The following is a 21,481-nucleotide window of genomic DNA, read 5'->3' as shown; positions in this document are numbered from 1 at the left end:
TATATACCTTCTAAATGTTGTATTTTATACGTATCATGTACATATTTGAATATTATATAGCATATTTCTAATACTATTATTATTTACATATATATGTTCTACGTACATATTCTTAATATCATTATCATATTTATGTATTCGTTGTTTCCATTTCATGTTTAATTTTAGTATTACGCTTAATATTATGTATATCTTTATTGTTTTTAGTATGTTTGTCACACTTATATTTGCTTCAATATGTTTCTAGTTTTATCATTTATTTATTTTTATCAATTTGCTTTGCATTAGTTCGAAAATCTTACTCTTGTCTTCTAATTAATTTTAATAAATAAGGCAATGTACCGATTAAACATTAAGCCATAGATTCCATCGCTATGTTGGATGAAATTTGTCGGCTCGTGTTAAAGACGGAACACCCTCTTAAAAAACTGAAAAAACTAAAAATCCTCATTTGCAACCGGATCACGACTAAATGTTACATTGAACTCGTATTTTTGAAAAATCAAGACAACACGTGTTTTACAAGATACCAATTTTGGGTGTTGCGAGGGTGCTAATACCTTCCTCGCGCGTAACCGACTCCCGAACCTTACTTTACCTTGGTTTTTATGTAGACCTAAATTTAGCCTTCGTTTTGTTCGAGAATAAATTTTCTTTTCAAAAGATGATTTATTAGGTGTCCGATCACACCTAAAAAAGATCGGTGGCGACTCCCTCTTTATTTCAAAATCAAACTTTAATTTTTAAGTTTGCACTAAATCACCACAATTAGTGACCAAGCTAAATTTTACGTCGCTACACTAATAATAAAATAATAACAATATAATAAAGAAATGATAGCAAAACAATAAAAAAATACAAAACAGTAAAAAATAGCAATAATTTTTTTTCAAATTTAGGCTGGGCCAAGCAGTTGCTTATTGGGTTATATTTATTCTTTGACGAAAAACATAATGTGTCTGTATATATTTTTATTTTTACTATTCTAATTTGTTACTTTGAGACTTAGCCTCCGTTTGTTTGCCATGAAATCATTTTCCGGAAAAGCTTTTTAGCCTTTTCCAGTGTTTGTTTGGCTGAAAAGAATTTTCTAACGTAAAATGAATTACAAAACACGGGAGATGAGACCTTTAATTTGGGAAAATGTCTTACCCTTTTTATTTCGTTAAGATATTTTCAGAAAAAGAAGCCAAGAACTCTGAACACCTGATATTCCCTTTCCCTTCCTCTTCCCCCATCCTTGACACCCCAATCTTCTGCTTGCCGTCAGCCAATAATGATTCTCAACACTAGACGCTGGCGTTAATCTTTGATTTTCCTCATCTTCGCCTTTCGTTGTCAAAATGGTTACTGCACCACCAATCGGCATATATATTTGGAGTCACCCTCCCCATCTACATCCATCTTTTCCATTTCACTGAAAATTAAGCCCTAGAATTTTGATTTGAATCGTTCTGAGACAGCCAAGGTGATAATCTTAACTCGTTTTAATCTTCTTCTTTTCTTGTTCTTTTTAACTTGTTTAGATTTGTTTCAATTCGAAAGGCTCACTTAATCTGTTTTAATTCTTCTTTGATTCTTTTTGTTGTTTTAATTTGTTGTGAATTTGATTCGGAATTGAAGCTGCATTCCTTTTGTTTCAGTATTTGTGTGGTTGTTATTATAGGTTATAGATTTGAGAAAAACCTTTTTGTTGTGGATAGTACTACCTGATACAAATTTGGATGAAGAAATTTCAGTTTAGGTCTTTTACTAATTGCAGTGTTTTGAAATTAGAATTTCTAGTTGCTTAAGACTTTGCATTTCTGTGAGAAGCAATGTTCAATGCTTGACTATCTCGTGGATGTTGATAACGAATATTTATAGTTCTATAATTTGTAAACTAAGAAGCTTCTGTTATTTTGGGGCAGATTGGTGGTTTACATCCTGTGCTATGATAGAGGCAGTCGGGTCATGCCTCACAAACAAGTATTCCAAAGGACTACCTGGTAAAAGGTATATACTATGTATAATTGACCAAAGTGAAAAGAAATTTAATTCTATTTTTGGTTATGATTTAGCAACCAATTATCTTTTTGTTTATTGCAAGTACAATGGTGGCAATGAGTACATTGATGAACTTGAAATACTTTGCCAGAAAAGGGCCTTGGCAGCATTTCATTTGGATGAAAAGAAGTGGGGCATTAATGTTCAACCATTGTCTGGGTCTCCGGCAAACTTTGAGGTTTATACAGCTATTCTTAATCCACATGATCTAGGGATAAAAGCAAGATTTTAATTACTGGATATTTTTGTGGATGAAGTTAATCATGTGCTTGTTTCGGTTATGATGCCCTTTATTTTGTTTCAAATTATAGTCTTCTTTATTCGAGTATTGTTGTTTAAAGTATTTCTACATCTTGTGAGTTACATTCTAGAAAAGTATAATTTTTGCTTTCAATTCTTGGACGCAAAGAATGTTTAAAAAAGCATTGGAAACTAAAAAATGGAGTCTGCATAATAAGTTATTATTGTTATGCTGAATTTATCAACAATGCTTGTTTGTTCTCATCATAAGTACCAGTTGCTTCTATTGCATGCTATGGGGCTTCTTGAGTATTACAAAGATGAGAGATTGTAACAGGTTTTTTTCTCCTTTTGTCTCTATGCTGATGTTATCTTTCATCCTTTTAACGTTTAGATATAACACTTTCTCACCTGATTCTATGAAGAAAATGCCTAAATCAGATCTGGTTGAAGAGGTACACCCAGTACTTGTTACCTTCAAATCGTAAAAGTATACGTTTATGCTTTAGTTTAAGTATGTTTTTTTTTAATTTTTGAATGAAATTTAATTGAATTCTGCTTTATTTTTGCAATTGTTTTTGTCTAACTTGATGGCTATATAATATGTGAAATCTTGTTTACCATCTAATGGTGTTGTATTGATAAAATCTTCATTTCCTTTAAATACAGACTTGGAGATTACAAGCTGTAGCCTGTGAGCAGACCGAAATCACCGAGTTTAGCCAGCAGGAGTTTGAAAGACTTCAAAAATGTATATTTCAGGAGAAAACATAATTTCTAACCTAGTTATTATAACTGTTGAACCGTTATCTATGGTATTGCTTACTTGTTAATTTAATGAATCTGTCAGGAAAAGATTCTCTATAGAGTTTGCTTCGAAGAACAAATCAACATAGTCCTCCTCCCATGTAGGCATCATGGCCTCTGCAGGTATTCAAATCTATCCATCCCCATAAATACTGCTAAAGTTCATTCATTCTAGCTATCACGTGCTCTATCAGTAATGATAAATGCATTGATATATCTCCTAAATCTACAGCTAAGGCATCATAACTTCTCATGTATGTATGTTTATGGTAATTACTTACAAAATTGTAACCTTTGTCTTATGACCATGCATAATATTACATTTATTATCAAAGGATGTGGAATCATGCATTCTTTTTTATTTGACTAATTTGCATCTCAGTACATGCTGTGAGAAGTGTAAAAGGTGCCCAATCTGCCGTGTTTCTATAGAAGAGCGATTGTCGGTGTATGATATGTAGTCTGAAATTACCTGTAGAAAAAATTCATGTAAAGTTTTCAAGAATTGTTTGTGATTTTTGGTGAAGCAAGCATTGAGAAGCAAGTCAATTTGGTTTATTGGAACATGATACAAATGTGTAATCACATCTAGGAATTGTAAATAACATTTGTAAATAACAATTACAAATAATTTATTTGACTTTGATTATTTTTAAATTATGACGGTTAATATTTTAGTTTAATAATTGAGTATTATTATATATTTAATTTGATTTATTTATATAAATAAATCATTGCAAGATATGTAAAAACAATTTAAAATATAAATTTATTAATATATATATATATATATATAATAAACTCAATTAAACCATGAAAATATAATAAATTCTTAAATATATATTTGTTTAATTTAAAACAGTTTTTCTGGAAAATATTTTCGGAAATTTACCAAACAATAGAAAATATTTTACACAGATTCATTATTTTCAGAAAAGTAAATTATTTTCAGAAAAATAAATTATTTTTAAAAATTATTTTTCAGAAAATATTTTATTGGTAAACAAACACAGCCTTATTTTATCTCAGAAGAAAATATGGAAGGAGAGTTTTTGTATAGGATATGTGGGTTATGTTTTTAATTGATTTTTATTTTGAATTGGGCTTTTAGTTAATTGGTTAGACATTTAGTTAGGGTATTCCTAATTGTACTATCCTTAGTTTTGTTACTGGGTTTTAATAAAATAAATTTATTAAACACATATTAATATAATTTTAGAAAAATATTAAGTTGGTATTTTCAGTCAAATCGGTTTGATAAGTAAAAACCCAAAAACCGATTGACTTAGCTAACAAAATCAAATCCACAATCGAAAAAATCACTGAAAATTGATGGGATCAGATTTTTCAATTTAAACTGATTAACTTTCCCTAATCTCTTCTCTAGTATTTATGCCTTTTTTTTCTTCTAGTTTTTATTTTGTAAGTTGAGACAGTGACATTCTAAAATTGTGAAAAATAAAATAATAATGTCAGAATGATATCATCATTCAATAATTTGAAAATTGTATAGAAATTCTATCAAAAATTCAAATATATATAAACACTTTAAAAATTTTTAAAATTAAACTTCAATAAATGCCTCTAAAAGTGTATTTATGTATAAAACCCCTAACCTAAAAAGACCTGAATGAAAAAGCTTTGGACCCAAAAAGACTTGTATATGATATAACCAAAAAATTTTCAACCCAATTTAATACTATAAATAAACTAAATCAAATTGTAATTAAATATTTTTTAAAAAGTTATCAGTTTTTCGGGATATTGCAACAAGAAAATATATCAAACCATTTTGTAAAGAAAGTGCACGCGATTTTTGTTAGCATAGAGGACTGGTTTAATAAATAATTTTGTTCAACAATTATTCTGGAACACTTATGCACTTAAGTCTAATCTAACTTTACCTCCAATACTAAATTCAATTATTATAATCACTCACCCAAATTTCTTATTTACAAAACAAAATAGCTCTCCAATAAAATAACTAATACAAGAGTGCAAAAAGTATTTAATTGAAAGCACTCCTAAAAGTAAATCTAATATGTGTGACAATTAAATTTATTTATAGATTTCGATCTGACGAATCTTCAAATAAATACAAATCTTCTTTCAAATTTAAACTTATTTTTATCCATAGATTACATCCCTTTAATAGTGCAAAATATTGCTTTAGCTTCAAAGAATTTAAAAATACTCCATTTCCCTTCAAAATTTGATCAAAAGATAAGAACAGGTCTTTCAACATAATTAATTTTCTTTGTAGCACGAATCAACAATCATTTGTTAGTCAAAAGCATTTCAAAAATTGTACAAGTCACAGATTGTGGAAGAAGATGACAACAATAAAATTTGAACCTTAAGACTTTGAGGTACTAACAAGTGGTTTAACCATAAATTCGATGTTGGGACCTTTATTTTTATACTTTTGGGGCTAAACAATAAAATAATCACTCAAATATGATAGTATTTTATTTTTAACTGCTCAACTATAATTTTTTTATTTAGTTACTAACGTCTTCAAAATGATTTGTTGATCACTTTGTTGTTAAATTGTTAAAGGAAGGCTGATGTGGTATTTTTTATTGACACAATAATAAAATTAGCCTTTAGTTATTTACACATTCTTTCAATTTGGTTTTAATTCTAAAAATTTAATAAATTTAACCTTTAATATTTGCACATTCTATCAATTTAATTTTAATTATAAAAATAAAATTATTAAAAACTATTTTTGATAAAAATCTAAAATTTTATAAAACTATATAAAATTACAAAATTACAAAATAAAAAATTTATTTTTAAAATTTAATTGTTATAGAGGAGCTCTTACAAGAGGGATTGTAGCTCTTACATAGATGCATAATTTAACTCCACTTTTGTTTAGATGATTAAATCATTAGTGAAATTACTGAATATTTAATGCTAAAAATTATTTCAATGAATTTTTAAAGTAATTAAGTACAAGAATACTAAAAAAACCCAAATTTAAGAGACATTAATGATTAAATAAAAAAATTATAGTGGAGTTGGTAAAAATAGAAAAACATTGGTAACTAAAATAACTGTCTGTGTAAATTACCCAATTTTTAAAAAAATTTGAAAGTATCTAATAAATTGTCTTTAATTACATATATTTATACAATAAAATATATCAAACACAAACCCATAAAATAACCCAAATTTCTCATAAATGAAATGATATGACTGAAAAATGAATAGAGAAATGTATTTTACTAATTCATTTTCATATTAGTTGCGTTACAAAAAAGACACTTCCCATCTTTTAGATACCTTACCCAAAAACCAAATTTTAAATGCAAAGCACATACTTCCTTTAAAAGGAAATACTAGTACAATTTACCATCATTAATTTAGGGAAAAAAGAAGAAGATCGATGGCCTATAATTGGATAATTAAGCACTTTAACTAGAGAACAACATAGATATAGTTAGGGATCTAAGGGCATTTGGGGCCTCCTCTCTTGGTCTTCCAATTATTGTAGCAAGGGCAAGATTGTTTGTTGCCGTAAGTGCCTGGAGGCACACACAAGCACTTGGCACAACACTTTTGGCAGAAGAACATGCATGGTTTCTTGTATGCTGTAGCTGAGCATCTCTGTGTGCATCTTGGACCACACTCTGCGTTGTTTTATAGACGAAGATATATTATTGTGTATGGGTGAGAAAGGGTCCAAAACCATGTGCAAGTATGTAAGAAAGATCCGTTGTTGGAAATTATCTATCTTGTTTGGATTTTAGTCGCGGAGAAATTTAATGATATTCGATAAATTTGATTTTATATCATAACATTTACAACTCCTTTGAAACTTATACCAAATTAGATAATTAGAACTGTTTTTAACTCACCTTGAGGACGAAGGCTCCCTTGGGTGGCACCATACTGCATTTTACATTGCAGAACCAATTAATACAAAAGGTTAAAGACAAAAGAAGAGTTTGAGGTTTGATAAGTTTTCAGTACCATTCCATTTCCATGGTTGCCTTGTCTTTGTTTTTGAGAAGGGCTTGATGCCTAAACAAAAATAGAGATGCCAAAAAATCGAACCATAGCTCAAAATGAAAGTACAATTTTGGCATATATTTGTCTATTGCATAAATTTTATGGGTGTTTACTTCTGTTAGTACTAATAAGAAAATTATTATACCATATATATATATATATATATATATATTATTAAAACAAAAGTGAAGTGCTTATTTAAGACTAAATTATGAAATTATAATAAGTTTAATTTATATATGTCAAACAGATTGTGTGCCAATTTCCCACATAGTAAGAGGATTAAAATGAAAAAAGAGGTGAGTAATAGTAGCATACCTGGATTTCTCCAAGTAAAACAATTACTAAGAGAAAACATAACATAACAATGACAAGTGATTTAGCCATTTGAAGATGATGAAAGCTATGAGAATGGGGAAAGAAAAAAAAACAGTTAAAAGAAGAAGAAGAGAGATTGATGATTAGAAAAGTAGGGAAGGTGAGGGTATTTATAGGATGGTACCATGCATACTTGCTACTTGTTACTTGCCTTTTTCCACTAAATTCATTTCATTGGATCACACAGTTTCCACCCTCCAAATTAAAAAAAAAAAAATTGGTTTAATGGCAGTTTTGTTAGGTAATAATAATAATACAAAGTTTGAGCTTATGATCCTATACAATGAATGTATGAATTTAATAGTCAAGTTTAAGAATTAAAATAGATTGAATTTATTAAGTTTAGAGTAAAACTTATATTATACCTTAATTATATTATATATACTAGGTTATAGTTCACCTCTAGTGTACGTGGAAAAATATTATGTAAAATATATATTCATAAAATATATATTAAAATTAAATGAGATTTTAATTGAAATGATGAAGTCGAGGTTTTAGGATGTTGGTCAATGTTTTTGGAATCGAGTCGATGGTTAAACCATTCTAACTATCAATTCTCGGATTGGCTAGTTCAAATCAAATAAATTATTAAAAAAATATAAAATCATATTCAACCATTTGTTTTTTAGCCTAGTTTAACAAATTCGTAGGTCAATAGGGTTTTTTGCCTCTCTTTAGGTCATACCTCGACCAATTTCTAGTTCAATTGGTCCAATTGGCGATCCTACTAGATTCTAAAACTAATGGTGGTGCCTTAGGTTCAAAATCCTTAGTTATCATTTATGAATTTATTTTGAGTTTTAAACAGAATGATTTTTTTAATGATTTTTCAACAAAATTAATATTTGATTGATTTGTGACATTAACAAAATCAATAGCTTAAATAGTGTATAAATCAGTTAGATCGAGTTCAAATATTTTCTCATATTTTATGATGAGTCGGACTTAAACACTTGTATATTTGCTAATATGAGATTGGATCTTATCTCTATGGGTTTGCAACCATTAAAGACACCTGTAATTTGAAAGGGTAACATAGTCGATGGAATCAAGAAACAAAATAGGGATTAAATGAAAAAGTAAAAAACATTAGAAGAGAGTGAAAAAATAGAAATAAAGTAAGAAGTTATCATTTTTCATTATAATGCATAAAATTAATCATTCTAAATTAGAAGAGAGAAATGAGAAAGGATTCTCTAGTAATTGAAATTCTTCAAATTTTTAAAAATTCTATATACTACCTCTTATTTTTCACTCTACCAAGTAATAAATAAAAAGAATTTTTTTGTTAAAATTTCAAAATTTCCTTCTAAGCATACCTATGGAATATATATATTTTATATCATTCTAATTTACTACCCTTCAATTTTTATCTTTCTAATTTTTTTGAAAGTTTTAATATTCAATAATTATGTTAGAATGGAAGTAGGAAAAAGAAAACATCTCCCAACACTAAAAATTTCCATTCTCAATACATTTGACATTAAAACTTTAGTTAAAAACGAAGTTAACTCCTACATACAATTAGCGTCAATTTATCATTATTTTTCGGAAAAAAGAAAAAAACTTTTTAAGTTAAAAGTGCTTCTGAAAAATAATATTAAACTGGTCCTTAATCTATTCAATTTACAGCAAAAGGAAAGGAGGATGGGAGAGGCCCAGCAGCATGTGGCGAAACACATGCACATCTCCGTCTGATTTGGACCCCTCCACATGCTTTAACCGACAGCAACGCGAAGCATGAGAAACAGGACAGTGGACACCAGAGCATGAACCACAGTCTCTCATTTTCCTCAAAACTTATGCCCCAATTTATCTTACCTTCACTGAAACAAAACGCTTTTAGATGTTGATATTCAACCTACCATTTCATGCCCATGTTCTCCTCCTTGCTACTTGCAGCCAATGTCTACCACTCTTAATTGTCATTATTTTCAAATGTAACAACTTTACCAACAGTAGCAAATACCTAATGCAACTCATTCGACTTCAGAAAAAAGCTCAGGCTAGAATTTCCGGTGGGAGGGGGTCACCACTTGAAGTTAAGAAGGTCCAAAGCATTCATCAGTAAACAAGCAATTTCAGTGGTCAGTTCATCAATCATCATATCATAGTCATGATTATTTTCCTGAATAATTTCTTAGTTTAGCAAAATATATTTCTGTCCATAATTCACATACCAGCGCCATTATTACTGAAGGAGACATAGCCTCTTTTTTCATGACTTTGAAGTAAATGGCTAATAATTACATCATTTAAAACATGAAGGACTCAAATTTAAATTGCAGGCGACAAAAAATGCAGAGATATAAATGTTTGTACTCGACAAAACATAAATGAAAAGGTCCAAATGAGACATGATATTCGCTTCTAAAACTTGTGTAGCTTTGAAAAGTAAATAAAATATTGTGAAATTTTGGGCAACTATAGTAAGAAAATATAAGACAAGAAGGAGAAATATAAGACATAAAAATGACAGGATAGTTTTTCTTTATTTGAATTTTATAAGTTTGTAGGACTTCAAACATCAAGACATTTGTCAATAACCAAAGGAGTAAGAGGTTAAAAATCTCTATGTTGGCATCAGGATCAGCGTTTAATCATGCGTAACTCATCTTTTTTAAAAGTTGTAATCTACTTGACGTCGTTTTGTTTAGTCCCCACATTGACTCCAACAATGCTCCTATCTAACAACTCGACGCTCCGCCCTTTACATTTATGGAGTAGGTTGCTTGATTGTTGAAATACAAGTCTATTCGACCTCCCCTTATAAATACCCTTTGCAACACCCTAAACTCGGCCTAGATATTATGGCCGAATCTGACAATATCACATGAGTGTATTTTTAAAAACACATTGGCCTTAAAATCGTCCCAATTATTATCTTTTACTTAGTGCAGGAAAACATGTTTTACTTGATTTGATTTAAAACATTTCTTTTACGCGGAAGCTTTTGAAACCCAATTAATTCTTGGAAGCCATTTTATTTACAAAAACCTTAGCTTTTAGGAAAATCGAGTTTAGGCTAAAATCCCATAAGTAGTTTAAAAATTCAAATTAAGTCCATAAACTCCAAATTACATCAAAACAACCCAAAAATTTATTAAGAATTAAATACCGAAGTTGGGTTTAAAATCGTCTAAACATGTGTGGCCACCGCCGAGTCCTCTGCTGTACTGAACCGTCAAGCCTGGGGATTACCTGTACAAATTAAACAGAAAGGGTGAGTTTTTGCAAACTCAGTGTGTAATCCCCACAGAAAACATGTATACATCAGAATATAGTCAGAATCGACCGGGCCGAGCCCTTAATCTAATCTGATGTGGCCTTAGCCCACTCGGATGCGTAATCGACTATACTAGGGCCTTAGCCCAATTAGATATAAAATCAGAACAAAACAGATTAAATAGATTCCTACCTACCAGCCTCTACACACCAACTCCGTCCAACCTTACACACCATATTGGAATAAAATCAACCCACCCATCTCTACACACCATGCTGTACCGAATGCGGCACATAATTAGATAATCATAGCTGTACTGCCAGATATGAGGCTAGGAGCCTTTCAGAATACTTCCTCCATATACAATAACCCAACCCCAATGCAATGCAACATATAATACATGGCGTGCAATTATGCAATTAACAGATCATACATATGAATCGGTTTACATGCTAAGAGTAATATGCTAGAGCATACATATTACATAGTCAAATCACGTAATCAGGGGTCAAGTAACTCTTACCGACCCTACGGTAGGTCCCAGTCGACTTGGGCGACCCGAGCAACCTTTCAGAGTATTTCAGAAAATTGGGCTCACATGCCCATGTGGCCTGCCCGTGTGGATCATACAGCCTGACCCAGAATTCCACACGCCCGTGTGGGCCCATATGCTCGTGTAGCCCACACGGCCTAATTGGTCGAGCCCATGTCACGCACACAGCCTAGCTAGTCCTCACACGGCCATGTTATGCACCCGTGTCAAGCGCACACGGCCTAGTTCATCAATCACATGCCCGTGTGCTGCCACACGGCCTACCACACGGGCGACTACACGCCCGTGTGGCGTCGAAAGTTTCATTTTTCAACTTTTGCCGATTCACGTTTTTTGTGTTTTTGGGTACACACCTGTATCGTTTTTGCCGTAAAAACACTTCCGAGATATCTATCACCTATAATTGACCAATATATACCCAATTTAGTCACTTAAATCGTTATTTGATTGAAACTTGACGAGATATTCTAACTTAAAACCATTAAAATCCCCTGCCTTTAAACAATCACCGGTAATTCGCACTTCCACAACACCGATTGCAAACTCCAGACTCTTTAATTCCCTTAAACACAAAACAACCTCTATTAGCAAAGATTCAACTTTCTAACACGAAACTATATTCACAACACTTACTGAACAATCAGAACAACGTTGCACACCGAAAGATAACGAAGAGGGAATCGCAAAAAGAATGAGAGAAGGGAACCAAAACTTTCGGCTGAAGAAAAAGAAAAAAACATAGAGTTGGAGAAAAAGTTGTCAATTTTTTTTTCTAGAGAGAAAATTTGGGAACTGATTATCCAAATTTCACTACCCATACTATCTCAACCACCTACTACTTAGATTCCCAACACAACTCAAACTCCCAGCCACCAAACCGAGCAAAAATATTCACTCATGCTCATGAAAGGATTCGAACACTAGACCTTCAACAACTTAACACACCACTTAACCACCAGACCAGCTGGCTCATTCTGATATTTTCTTATCAAACGTTAAACTTAAGCCTACTGGTAAGGTTAAGGCTTATATTAGAAAAATACCAAAATTTGCCAAACAAAAGGCTTGAACTTGAGACCTCACACACACACCCAGAACACTTAACCACTGAAGCAGATACTTAGTTGTGTCAATTAATAGCAAAAGTAGAAACATAAAATTTGGGGCGTTACACCCTTTTTCCAAATATCAAGGGACAAAACATAAGAAAAATGAGATAAACAATATGGCTTTCAATATGCTCAAATACAACCTTTAAACCATCATTCATAGTGGCTCTTTGCACCACTTACAATATGAACCACCATCATTGTCTACCTCAGCATCTTGTGTAACTTAATTGTTATAGCAATCAACATCGTTTATAAGAACCAAACAAAAAACTATGTCTTTATTCTCTAAAAGCTATTATCATCGAGACCAAGAAGAACAAGCTATACATTATCAACACCAATGTGGATTCAAAAATTGAGATGAAAATGATGTTGTAAAAGTTTACCACCCCTCATTTTTATAATTTTGATGATGGAATGATGATCATGCTGTTCCACTTCCTTTCACCACCTTAGAAAATCATCAAAATGAACAATATTGGCAAGAATAAAAAATAGAAGATGATTCTCAATCTACTATCTAATAATATAAGGAGTTGCGAGCTCAAAATGAGTTGGCTCAACCTTGGGAGTATGCTCGAGAATGTGCTTAGAGGGACAATGAGCAACTAAGAAAGGAAGAAGAAGAAGAATATTTTCGGAGCCAAAGATGGTCGTGTTGGATCTGGTACTCTAAGTGTAGTATTTTCTCTATGTACACTTTTACTTTTTTTGAATAGATTGGTTAAAAAAATTATTAATGAATTACATTAATACCCATTGTATATTGTCCTCACATGAATTTTGCATGTAAAGCAAAATAGAAGCAAATATTAGCTATCTGATCATCTAATGTTTAACTAATACTAAGCACTATTACATGGTAGGATTACAATATGGAAAGACAACTTATATTAGCAGATGAACCTAAACATGTTCTTAGTCTAATCAAAAATGAGCAAATTAAATGAAAGACTAATATGTCATCTATCAAGTCCAATCAAGGAGATTTTTTGCCTAGGGTATCAGAGTTGATGACTCCAAGAAGATAGAGACATAGATTGCTGGAAAAAAATTGGTTCAAAAATAGTTTTCTTGCACCGCGGAAAATAAAAATTTTGAAAATCGACCTGGTTTGTGATATTTTTAGCAATAAATCCTAGACTGAAATTCAGATAGACAGATCCTTGTCGTTCTTGGCTTTCAACCAAACAATCTTCTTTGTTATTCTTGTACCATGAATTGCTTTGAGTGTAGGCTCGAATGATTCAAATCAAACATAGAATTAGAAATAGTTTTCTTTTTTTGGGGGGTGAAAACAAAAATTCTTTTCTCAAATAGAAACTAGTAGAATCATTATTCTGAAAAATATATTTAATTCTAAGAGAATAAAAGTCTCTCTATTTTTGGGCAGAATAACAATATCTGAAATTTGTGGCAATAGCTCTACCCGTGCCATCTATTTATAGGGAGAGAAGGTAGAACCTTTGTTGAATTGTAGAAGTTTATTTCAACTAGAAAAATGAAATCCTAGTTCAACTAGGATTTAGGGGGCGGCAACCCTAGTTAATGATACTATGATTTGCCATATCCCTTGTTATATAAGTGGCTTTTGGGCCTCTTTCACATCAAGTCCAATTACAAGTACTTTCCTAACTTTTAACCAAATACTTTAGAATTTGATTTAACCCAATATTTGTTTTTATATTTCCCAAAAAACAAACTTTAATATATTTTATTTTCTTAACTCAATTCTTCTGTTAAAAGCATGACGATTTTACCATAAAAAGAATTTATGAGAAAATATATTTAATATTTGTGCATTCAACAATTCATTATGACCAAATGATTTATTTCCATTTTCAAACTTCATTTAATTCAAAAAACATAAATTCATTTTTCAAGTCATTTTCAATGTTCAATTTTCGTTTTCATTTTGGAGAAAACCACATTAATTTCTAAATGATTTCATTTCTTCATTTGCATTTTCATTTTGGAGAAAACTTGAATCATTTCCAAATATTTCCTATTTCTCCATTTCATCATTTCTACTTATTTGATTCAACATGTAATTCATTTTGGTCTCAACGAGCTAGTAAAGGGACCAATTGAACATATGTGATCAGGACTCAAATGATTTATAATTATGTAACGCCCTGAATTTTAGGGCTAGAAGTTTTAGGTTTTGTGGTTAGGGTCAGTGAGTTGGTGGTACTATTGAGTTTAGTGGCATGTTTAAGTGTCAGAATGGGCCTGTTGGTCTGGTGGTTGGTTGTGTGTTAGTTTACCTCAAGGATCTGGGTTCGAATATTTGAGGGTGCATTTTTGGAGAAGCAATTTATTTTGTTTTATTATAAGTGAATATTTATTATTATTTTTGTTTTGTTTTTGTTTTTTTTAATTATTTTTCTTTTCTTCTTCACGTTTTATTTCCTCCCTTCTTTTTAGCATTTGTTTCTTTCATCGGCTTCTTTCTTTTTGAATCGGTGGTGTGGTGGTTTTGGCAGAGCTTCATTTTTTTATCATCGAGTCGACATCAAGACATTTTTTATTATCAAAACGTGTGTGGGTTTGAAACTCTTCAACTCTATTTGTGAATTGTTTAATTTGGGGAAAATTCGTGTGTGGGTTTCAATTATGGGGTAATTGTAATGTGGATTGGATACTAAATTGCATCAAATTCAGGTTACTATAATATTTGTTGATCTTAATGGGGGTTAGAGAATGTTTGAGGGTAAAATTCACGTTTTAAAGGTTGTTTTAGGATGGTTTTGTGACCACAAGGGCGGCCACACGGGCGTGTGCTTGTTCACATGGCTGTATGGAATTAGGGATTAGGGTTTTCGGGCAAGATTTGGTGCTACACGACCGTGTGGTTGACTTGGGGAAAATAGTTGATTTTCACACGGTTGTATCCTCTGGGCACACGGGCATGTGAGATTGGAAATTAGGGTTTGAGGGTGTTGATGCCACAGGCCTGGCTATACGGCCGTGTGGCTAATTTAGAGATTTAGGGATCCCATATGGGCGTGTGTCTTAAACACACGGCCGTGTCTGGTGGGCACACGAGCGTGTGAGACCCTCACATGGCCGTGTCAGCCCTGTACTCAGATTTAGTGTAAATGGACAGAGAGTTATACGGCCTGTTCCCAAGGCCATGTCCTTGGTCCACACGGGCGTGTGCCTTAATCATACGATCGTGTGTCTCTCTTTACACTGCCGTGTGCCTCTCTTCATATGGGTGTGTGCCCCTTTTTGCACGGGCTTTTAACTTCCCACACGGCCTAAGCACTACCACATGGCTAGAGCACACGTGTGTGTGGTTTTAAAACACTTATATTGGTTCTGTGTACATTTCTGATCTAAATATATGTTTGTGTGGGTGCTCCAACCCTTAGCCAAGTTTAGGGAGGGTGTTCTAGACTCGATATATGTAATGATTGCGTGTGATGTGTGATTTTGAATCTAGTCTGTGGAGTGTATTACACATCCGTTCCGTCTGACTGACTGTGTAAATGTCTCTATTCTCTGAATTTGTGTGCATACATACACTTACATAAATTTAAGGATTTTGGGTGAGTTAATGAAGAGAAGGGAGTCTAATTCTGATCTGATATGGCAGTTCTACTATAATTTACTCGTACAGTTATTTATCGCACTGTACTTTAGGTGCGTCAACTGTGCTGCTTACTGTTATCTATTTTGGCAGTTAAGACTACAACTTATCTGTACAGCAGATTACTGCATTGTACTTTACGGTACATATGCCAGCTTTGCTGTGCATTGTTATCTGAGTAGCTTAGTCCACATATGTTGTGTGCAAGGTATGATAAGCCCTTGAGGTCCTATGTGGTGTGTTTCGGCTGGATGAGCTTAAACAGCTCTTATAGAGTGTGATCGGGGGACGGAGAGGTGTGTTGGTTGGATGGGTGGGTTTTATTTGACTGCATTTTATCCATGTCCATGTGTATGTTCTAGGTGCTTGACTGTTTGACTGAAATCTGCTTGTCTGTTTGTGAATTGATGTGAGTGTGATTTCTGTTCTGTTGGGATGTTAGTTCCAAGCTTCTTTCTAATGCGCTGTTTATCTATAAATCTGATGTAATACTGATTTGAATTTTGAAAATATGTTTTTAGTCTTGTTTCTGTCTCACACTAAGCTCGAGTAGCTCACTCTCTCTTAGTGTTTCCCTTTTAGGTACCCTTTTCTGAATTCTGACGCTGGACTCAGTATGTGGAGGTCTCGGACGGTCTCAGTGAAAATGAATTATTATCAGTTTGCATTTTCAGTATCTATTTGATTATTTGGTTTTGAACTGTAAGATTTTTATAAAGCTGTGGTACAGATTTTGAGTCAAGTTTTAATAGTTTTTATTCAGCTTATATACATATATAATATCTTAACTGTAATTTTACTGATTGGTTTTAAACGATTAAGTATTATGAACTGACATATAAATTGATTTGTAAAAATTTTCCTACGATCACTTCGGTGATCAATGTGACCTCCGGAATTTGGCCTGAACTTCTAGGTCGGGTTTAGGGAGTTACATTTAATGGTATCAGAGCCAGGTTTGTAAAAACTCTGCCTGTGTTTTTATGTATCTGTGTATGCACATTGAGGTTTTAAAAAGTAATTTTTGAGAAACCTTACCACAGTAAGTTGAACGATTGCGTTTTGAAATTATTTTACGGAAATGAACTATCTGAGACTTCGATGCTGGTTCAGGTAGAAATTCGAAACTGTAAGATTAGGAATGTAGCTTTATGTATTTATTTTTGTGGTTACTTTTTGAAAGTGTAGATATCCTAAGTTTAGCACAAGATGGATATAGATTCTGAAGCTAAGCGTGATCATAAGGAGTCGTCAATTTTTTCGGGGCGTGTGTCAGTTCAGGAGTCGGCGAATAATGCGATCCCCTCAGCTTTGGGTAGAGGTTGGTATCGAGGCATTGACTCAAGTGTTGAGAGAGGTGTTAGAGAAAGCCTTTGAGGCTAGTTTAGAGAGGAATAGAGAGTTAGTTCAAAGTAGATGCATTGATTGTGGGAAGAAAAGAGATCACAGTCCTCCGACGTTGGAGCCTTGTTCTGCGAAGCGTGTTAGAACGCATTTGAGTGACAATAGCGATTTTACTGAGGATAGAGGTAGTGGTGCGAGTGCTCCGTTATGTAAGCACTGTAAGAAGTGCCATCCGGCAAATTGTTGGAAGAAGGCGAGAGCATGTTTTCGATGCGGTTCCACCGATCATTGGATTCGGAAGTGTCCTCGACAGTTTTGAGACTGGTATGGTAGTGAAATGTTTCGATGTTTTGTTTAGAGCATAGTAATTGTGTGTGATAGGACAACTGTGTATCTGTTTTAGTGGTTAAGTGTTCTGGATGTGTGCGAGAGGTCTTAAGTTTGATTTGGTTCTACTCGGGCTAGAGTATGCAGTGGGAGCATGGTGGTGTAACTTGTGATATACCACTGTTTGGTTAGTTGAAAATTTTGCAGACATAATTTCTTTAAGGAGGGATGAGTTGTAACGCCCTGAATTTTAGAGCTAGAAGTTTTGGGTTTTGTGGTTAGGGTCAGTGAGTTGGTGGTGCTATTGAGTTTAGTGGTGTGTTTAAGTGTCAGAATGGGCCTGTTGGTCTGATGATTGGTTGTGTGTTAGTTTGCCTCAATGATCTGGGTTCGAATCTTTGAGGGTGCATTTTTGGAGAGGCAATTTATTTTGTTTTATTTTAAGTGAATATTTTTTTATTATTTATTGTTATTTTTGTTCTTTGTTTTTATTTTTATTTTTATTAATTTTCTTTTCTTCTTCACGTTTTATTTCCTCCCTTCTTATTGACTTTTGTTTCTTTCATTGACTTCTTTCTTTTTGGATCGGTGGTGTGGTGGTTTCGGCAGAGCTTCGTTTTTTTTTGTCATCGAGTCGACAACATGACATTTTCGATTATTAAAATATGTATGGGTTCAAAACTTTTCAACTCTATTTGTGAATTGTTTAATTTAGGGAAAATTCATGTGTGGGTTTTAATTATGGGGTAATTGTAATGTGGATTGGATACTAAATTGCATCAAATTTGGGTTACTATAATATCTATTGATCTTGATGGGGATTAGAGAATGTTTAAGGGTGAAATTCACGTTTTACAAGTTATTTTATGGTGGTTTCGTGACCACAAGGGCGACTACACGGGCGTGTGCTTGTTCACACGGCCGTGTGGAATTAGAGATTAGGGTTTTCGGGCAAGATTTGGTGCTATACGGTTGTGTGGTTGACTTAGGGAAAATAGTCAATTTTTACATAGTCGTATCTCTGGGCACACGGACGTGTGAGATCCTCACACGGCTGTGTCAGCACTGTACTCAGATTTAGTATAAATGGACAAAGAGTTGTACGGCATGTCTCCACGACCATGTCCTTGGTCCACATGGGCGTGTGCTTTAGTCATAAGGTCGTGTGCCTATTTTTACACGGCCCTATGCCTCTCTTCACACGGGCGTGTGCCTTAGTCACACAACAGTATGTCTCTCTTTACATGGGCGTGTGCCTCTGCCACACGATCATGTGCCCCTTTTTGCATAAGCTTTTGACCTCCCACACGGCCTAGTTACTGCCACACAGCCAGAGCACACTGGCATGTGGTTTTAAGACACTTATATTAGTTATGTGTGTATTTTTTATCTAAATATATGTTTGTGTGGGTGCTCCGACCCTTAGCCAAGTTTAGGGAGGGTGTTCTAGGCTCGATATATGTGATAATTGCGTGTGATGTGTGATTTTGAATTTGGTTTGTAGAGTGTGTTGCACATCCGTTCTGTCTGACTGACTGTGTAAATGTCACTGTTTTATGAATTTGTGTGCATACATACACTTGCATAAATTTAAGGATTTTGGGTAGGTTAATGAAGAGAATGGAGTCTGATTTTAATCTGATATGGCAATTCTACCGCAATTTACCCGTACAGCGATTTATCGCACTGTATTATAGGTGTGTCAGCTTTGCTGTGTACTGTTATCTGTTCTAGCAGTTGAGACTGCAACTTGTCTATACAGCAGATTACTGCATTGCACTGTACGGCACATACGCCAGCTTTGCTGCGTATTGTTATCTAAGTGGCTTAGTCCACATATGTTGTGTGCCGGGTTGGATAGGCCCTCGAGGTCCTATGTGGTGTGTTTCGGCTAGATGAGCTTAAACAGTTCTTATGGGGTATAATAGGGGATGGAGAGGTGTGTTGGTTAGATAGGTGGGTTTTATTTGATTGCATTTCATCCATGTTCATGTGTATGTTCTGGATGCTTGACTGTTTGACTGAACTCTGTCTGTCTGTTTGTGAGTTTATGTGAGTGTGATTTCTGTTCTGTTGTGATATTAGTTTCAAGTTTTTTTTTTGACGCGCTATTTATCTGTAAATCTGATGCAATACTGATTTGAATTCTTAAAATGTGTTTTTAGTCTTGTTTCGGTGTCACACTGAGCTTGAATAGCTCACTCCCTATTAGTGTTTACCTTTCAGATACCATTTTCTGAATTCTGACGCTAGACTTGGTGTGCAGAGGTCTCGGACGGTCTCGATGAAAATAAATTTTTATCAATTTGCATTTTCAGTGCCTATTTGATTATTTGGTTTTGATCTATAAGATTTTTTATAAAGCTGTGGTACAGATTTCGAGTTAAGTTTTAATAGTTTTTATTCCGGTTATATACATATATACTATCTTAATTGTAATTTTATTGACTGGTTTTAAACAATTAAGTATTATGAACCGACATATAAATTGATTTGTAAAAATTTTCCTACAATCACTTCGGTGATCAATGTGACCTTCGGAATCTGGCCTAAACTTTTAGGTCGGGTCTAGAGTGTTACAAATTAAGTTTCAACTTTTTCCCTTTTAATTGTAAACTCATTTAGTCACAAAGTCATTCTATTATAGTATTGTGACTGAGCCTCCGTAATGACATACCATTACAAAAGTAACTCGATTAGTGCTCATCAAATGACCTTTTCATAAATGTGTTACCCTCATAGGATATCCTCAATCTCTTTGGGATAAATCTGCTCTCCCAGTATGATTTTATTTTATCTCATGGTAACCATTACATTTTCCTTCAAGAATAGTCAATTACTACCAAATAGTAATTAACTCATTCATTACAAAGAAGAATGACCCGTAGCCATATTTACTTTTCATCTATCATGTAACGTGAATAAGAGGATATAATTTACTCATGTATCGAGCTAATAATTCCACTATTGTGAATGATGCTACATATTGTAGAAGTTGTATACCCAACGCACTAGCTTTTGGTTCCTTATTTATTCGAACTCAGGATTTTACTTACATCAAAGTGTTTGAGTCACATATACATAGTCTGTCATCCACTCAGGATTTAGGTATGTCACACTATGAATGTCACAAGTGAATAAATCTATAAAAGTATTCATGATATATTCTTCTTGGGTCTAATCCGATGTATTATCAGTCCAGTTAGTCACATTTATGTCTCTATCTTCTGGGAGTCATCCACTCTAATGCCCAAGACAAAACATCTCCCAAATTGGACTTGATAGATGACATGTTAGTCTTTCAAATGGTTTGCTCATTTTCGATTAAACTAAGGACATGTTTAGGTTAGTCTATTAATATAACCTATCTTTCTGTATTATGACCTGACCACGTAATATTGCTTAGTATTAGTTAATCATTAGACAACTAGTGAGCAACATTTTCTTCTATTTTTCTTTGCATACAAAAACCATATAAGGACAATTGTAACACTCCGAATTTTGGGGTTAGAGGTTTTGGCTTGTGTGGTTAGGGTCAGTGAGAAGGTTGCGCTATTGTGTTTGATTGTATGTTTAAGTGACAGAATGGGCCTGCTGGTCTGGTGATTGAGTGAGTGTTAGTGAACCTCTGGGTTCTGGGTTTGAGTCTTTAGGTGTGAGTTTTAAGTAATATATTTTTATTTTGTTAAATAGAAAATTAATTTTTAAATTTTAATTAATAATTGGTTTTATTATTAGGATTATAATTATTTATTTATTATTTTTAACAATTTAATTTAATTTTATTTTCTTTTCTCCTGGACGTTCTCCTCCTCTTTTTTTCCCTGTTT

The 21,481-nt window shown here is 33.2% G+C and overlaps 2 protein-coding genes across 6 annotated transcripts; one reads left to right on the top strand and one right to left on the bottom strand.

Moving 5' to 3' along the window:
- The first annotated feature begins 965 nt into the window (after nucleotides 1–965).
- On the top strand, nucleotides 966–3,750 carry LOC108483953 (uncharacterized). 5 transcript variants are annotated; one of them, XM_017787519.2, is made up of 7 exons: nucleotides 966–1,468; nucleotides 1,911–1,995; nucleotides 2,090–2,224; nucleotides 2,681–2,741; nucleotides 2,956–3,037; nucleotides 3,137–3,216; nucleotides 3,476–3,750. In XM_017787519.2, coding segments are annotated over exons 2-6 (342 nt in total). In that variant the 5' UTR covers nucleotides 966–1,468; nucleotides 1,911–1,933; the 3' UTR covers nucleotides 3,139–3,216; nucleotides 3,476–3,750. The 5 variants fall into 5 exon arrangements, 1 of the variants encoding a protein (XP_017643008.1); XR_008285893.1 differs by having other exon boundaries at nucleotides 983–1,468; nucleotides 1,911–1,988; nucleotides 2,138–2,224; XR_001871162.2 differs by having other exon boundaries at nucleotides 983–1,468; nucleotides 2,138–2,224.
- A 2,571-nt stretch (nucleotides 3,751–6,321) lies between these two features.
- Nucleotides 6,322–7,600, bottom strand: LOC108472102 (protein GAST1-like). Its single transcript, XM_017773624.2, has 4 exons — nucleotides 7,432–7,600; nucleotides 7,075–7,125; nucleotides 6,960–6,993; nucleotides 6,322–6,731 (listed from the first exon to the last, which is right to left on the bottom strand). The coding sequence occupies exons 1-4, from the start codon at nucleotides 7,498–7,500 to the stop codon at nucleotides 6,550–6,552; spliced, it is 336 nt and encodes a 111-aa protein (XP_017629113.1). The 5' UTR covers nucleotides 7,501–7,600; the 3' UTR covers nucleotides 6,322–6,549.
- Nucleotides 7,601–21,481: the final 13,881 nt, after the last annotated feature.

The sequence above is a fragment of the Gossypium arboreum genome, chromosome 7, assembly GCF_025698485.1.
Source record: "Gossypium arboreum isolate Shixiya-1 chromosome 7, ASM2569848v2, whole genome shotgun sequence".
NCBI lineage: Eukaryota > Viridiplantae > Streptophyta > Magnoliopsida > Malvales > Malvaceae > Gossypium > Gossypium arboreum.
This window is presented reverse-complemented; position numbering and strand designations above follow the sequence as displayed.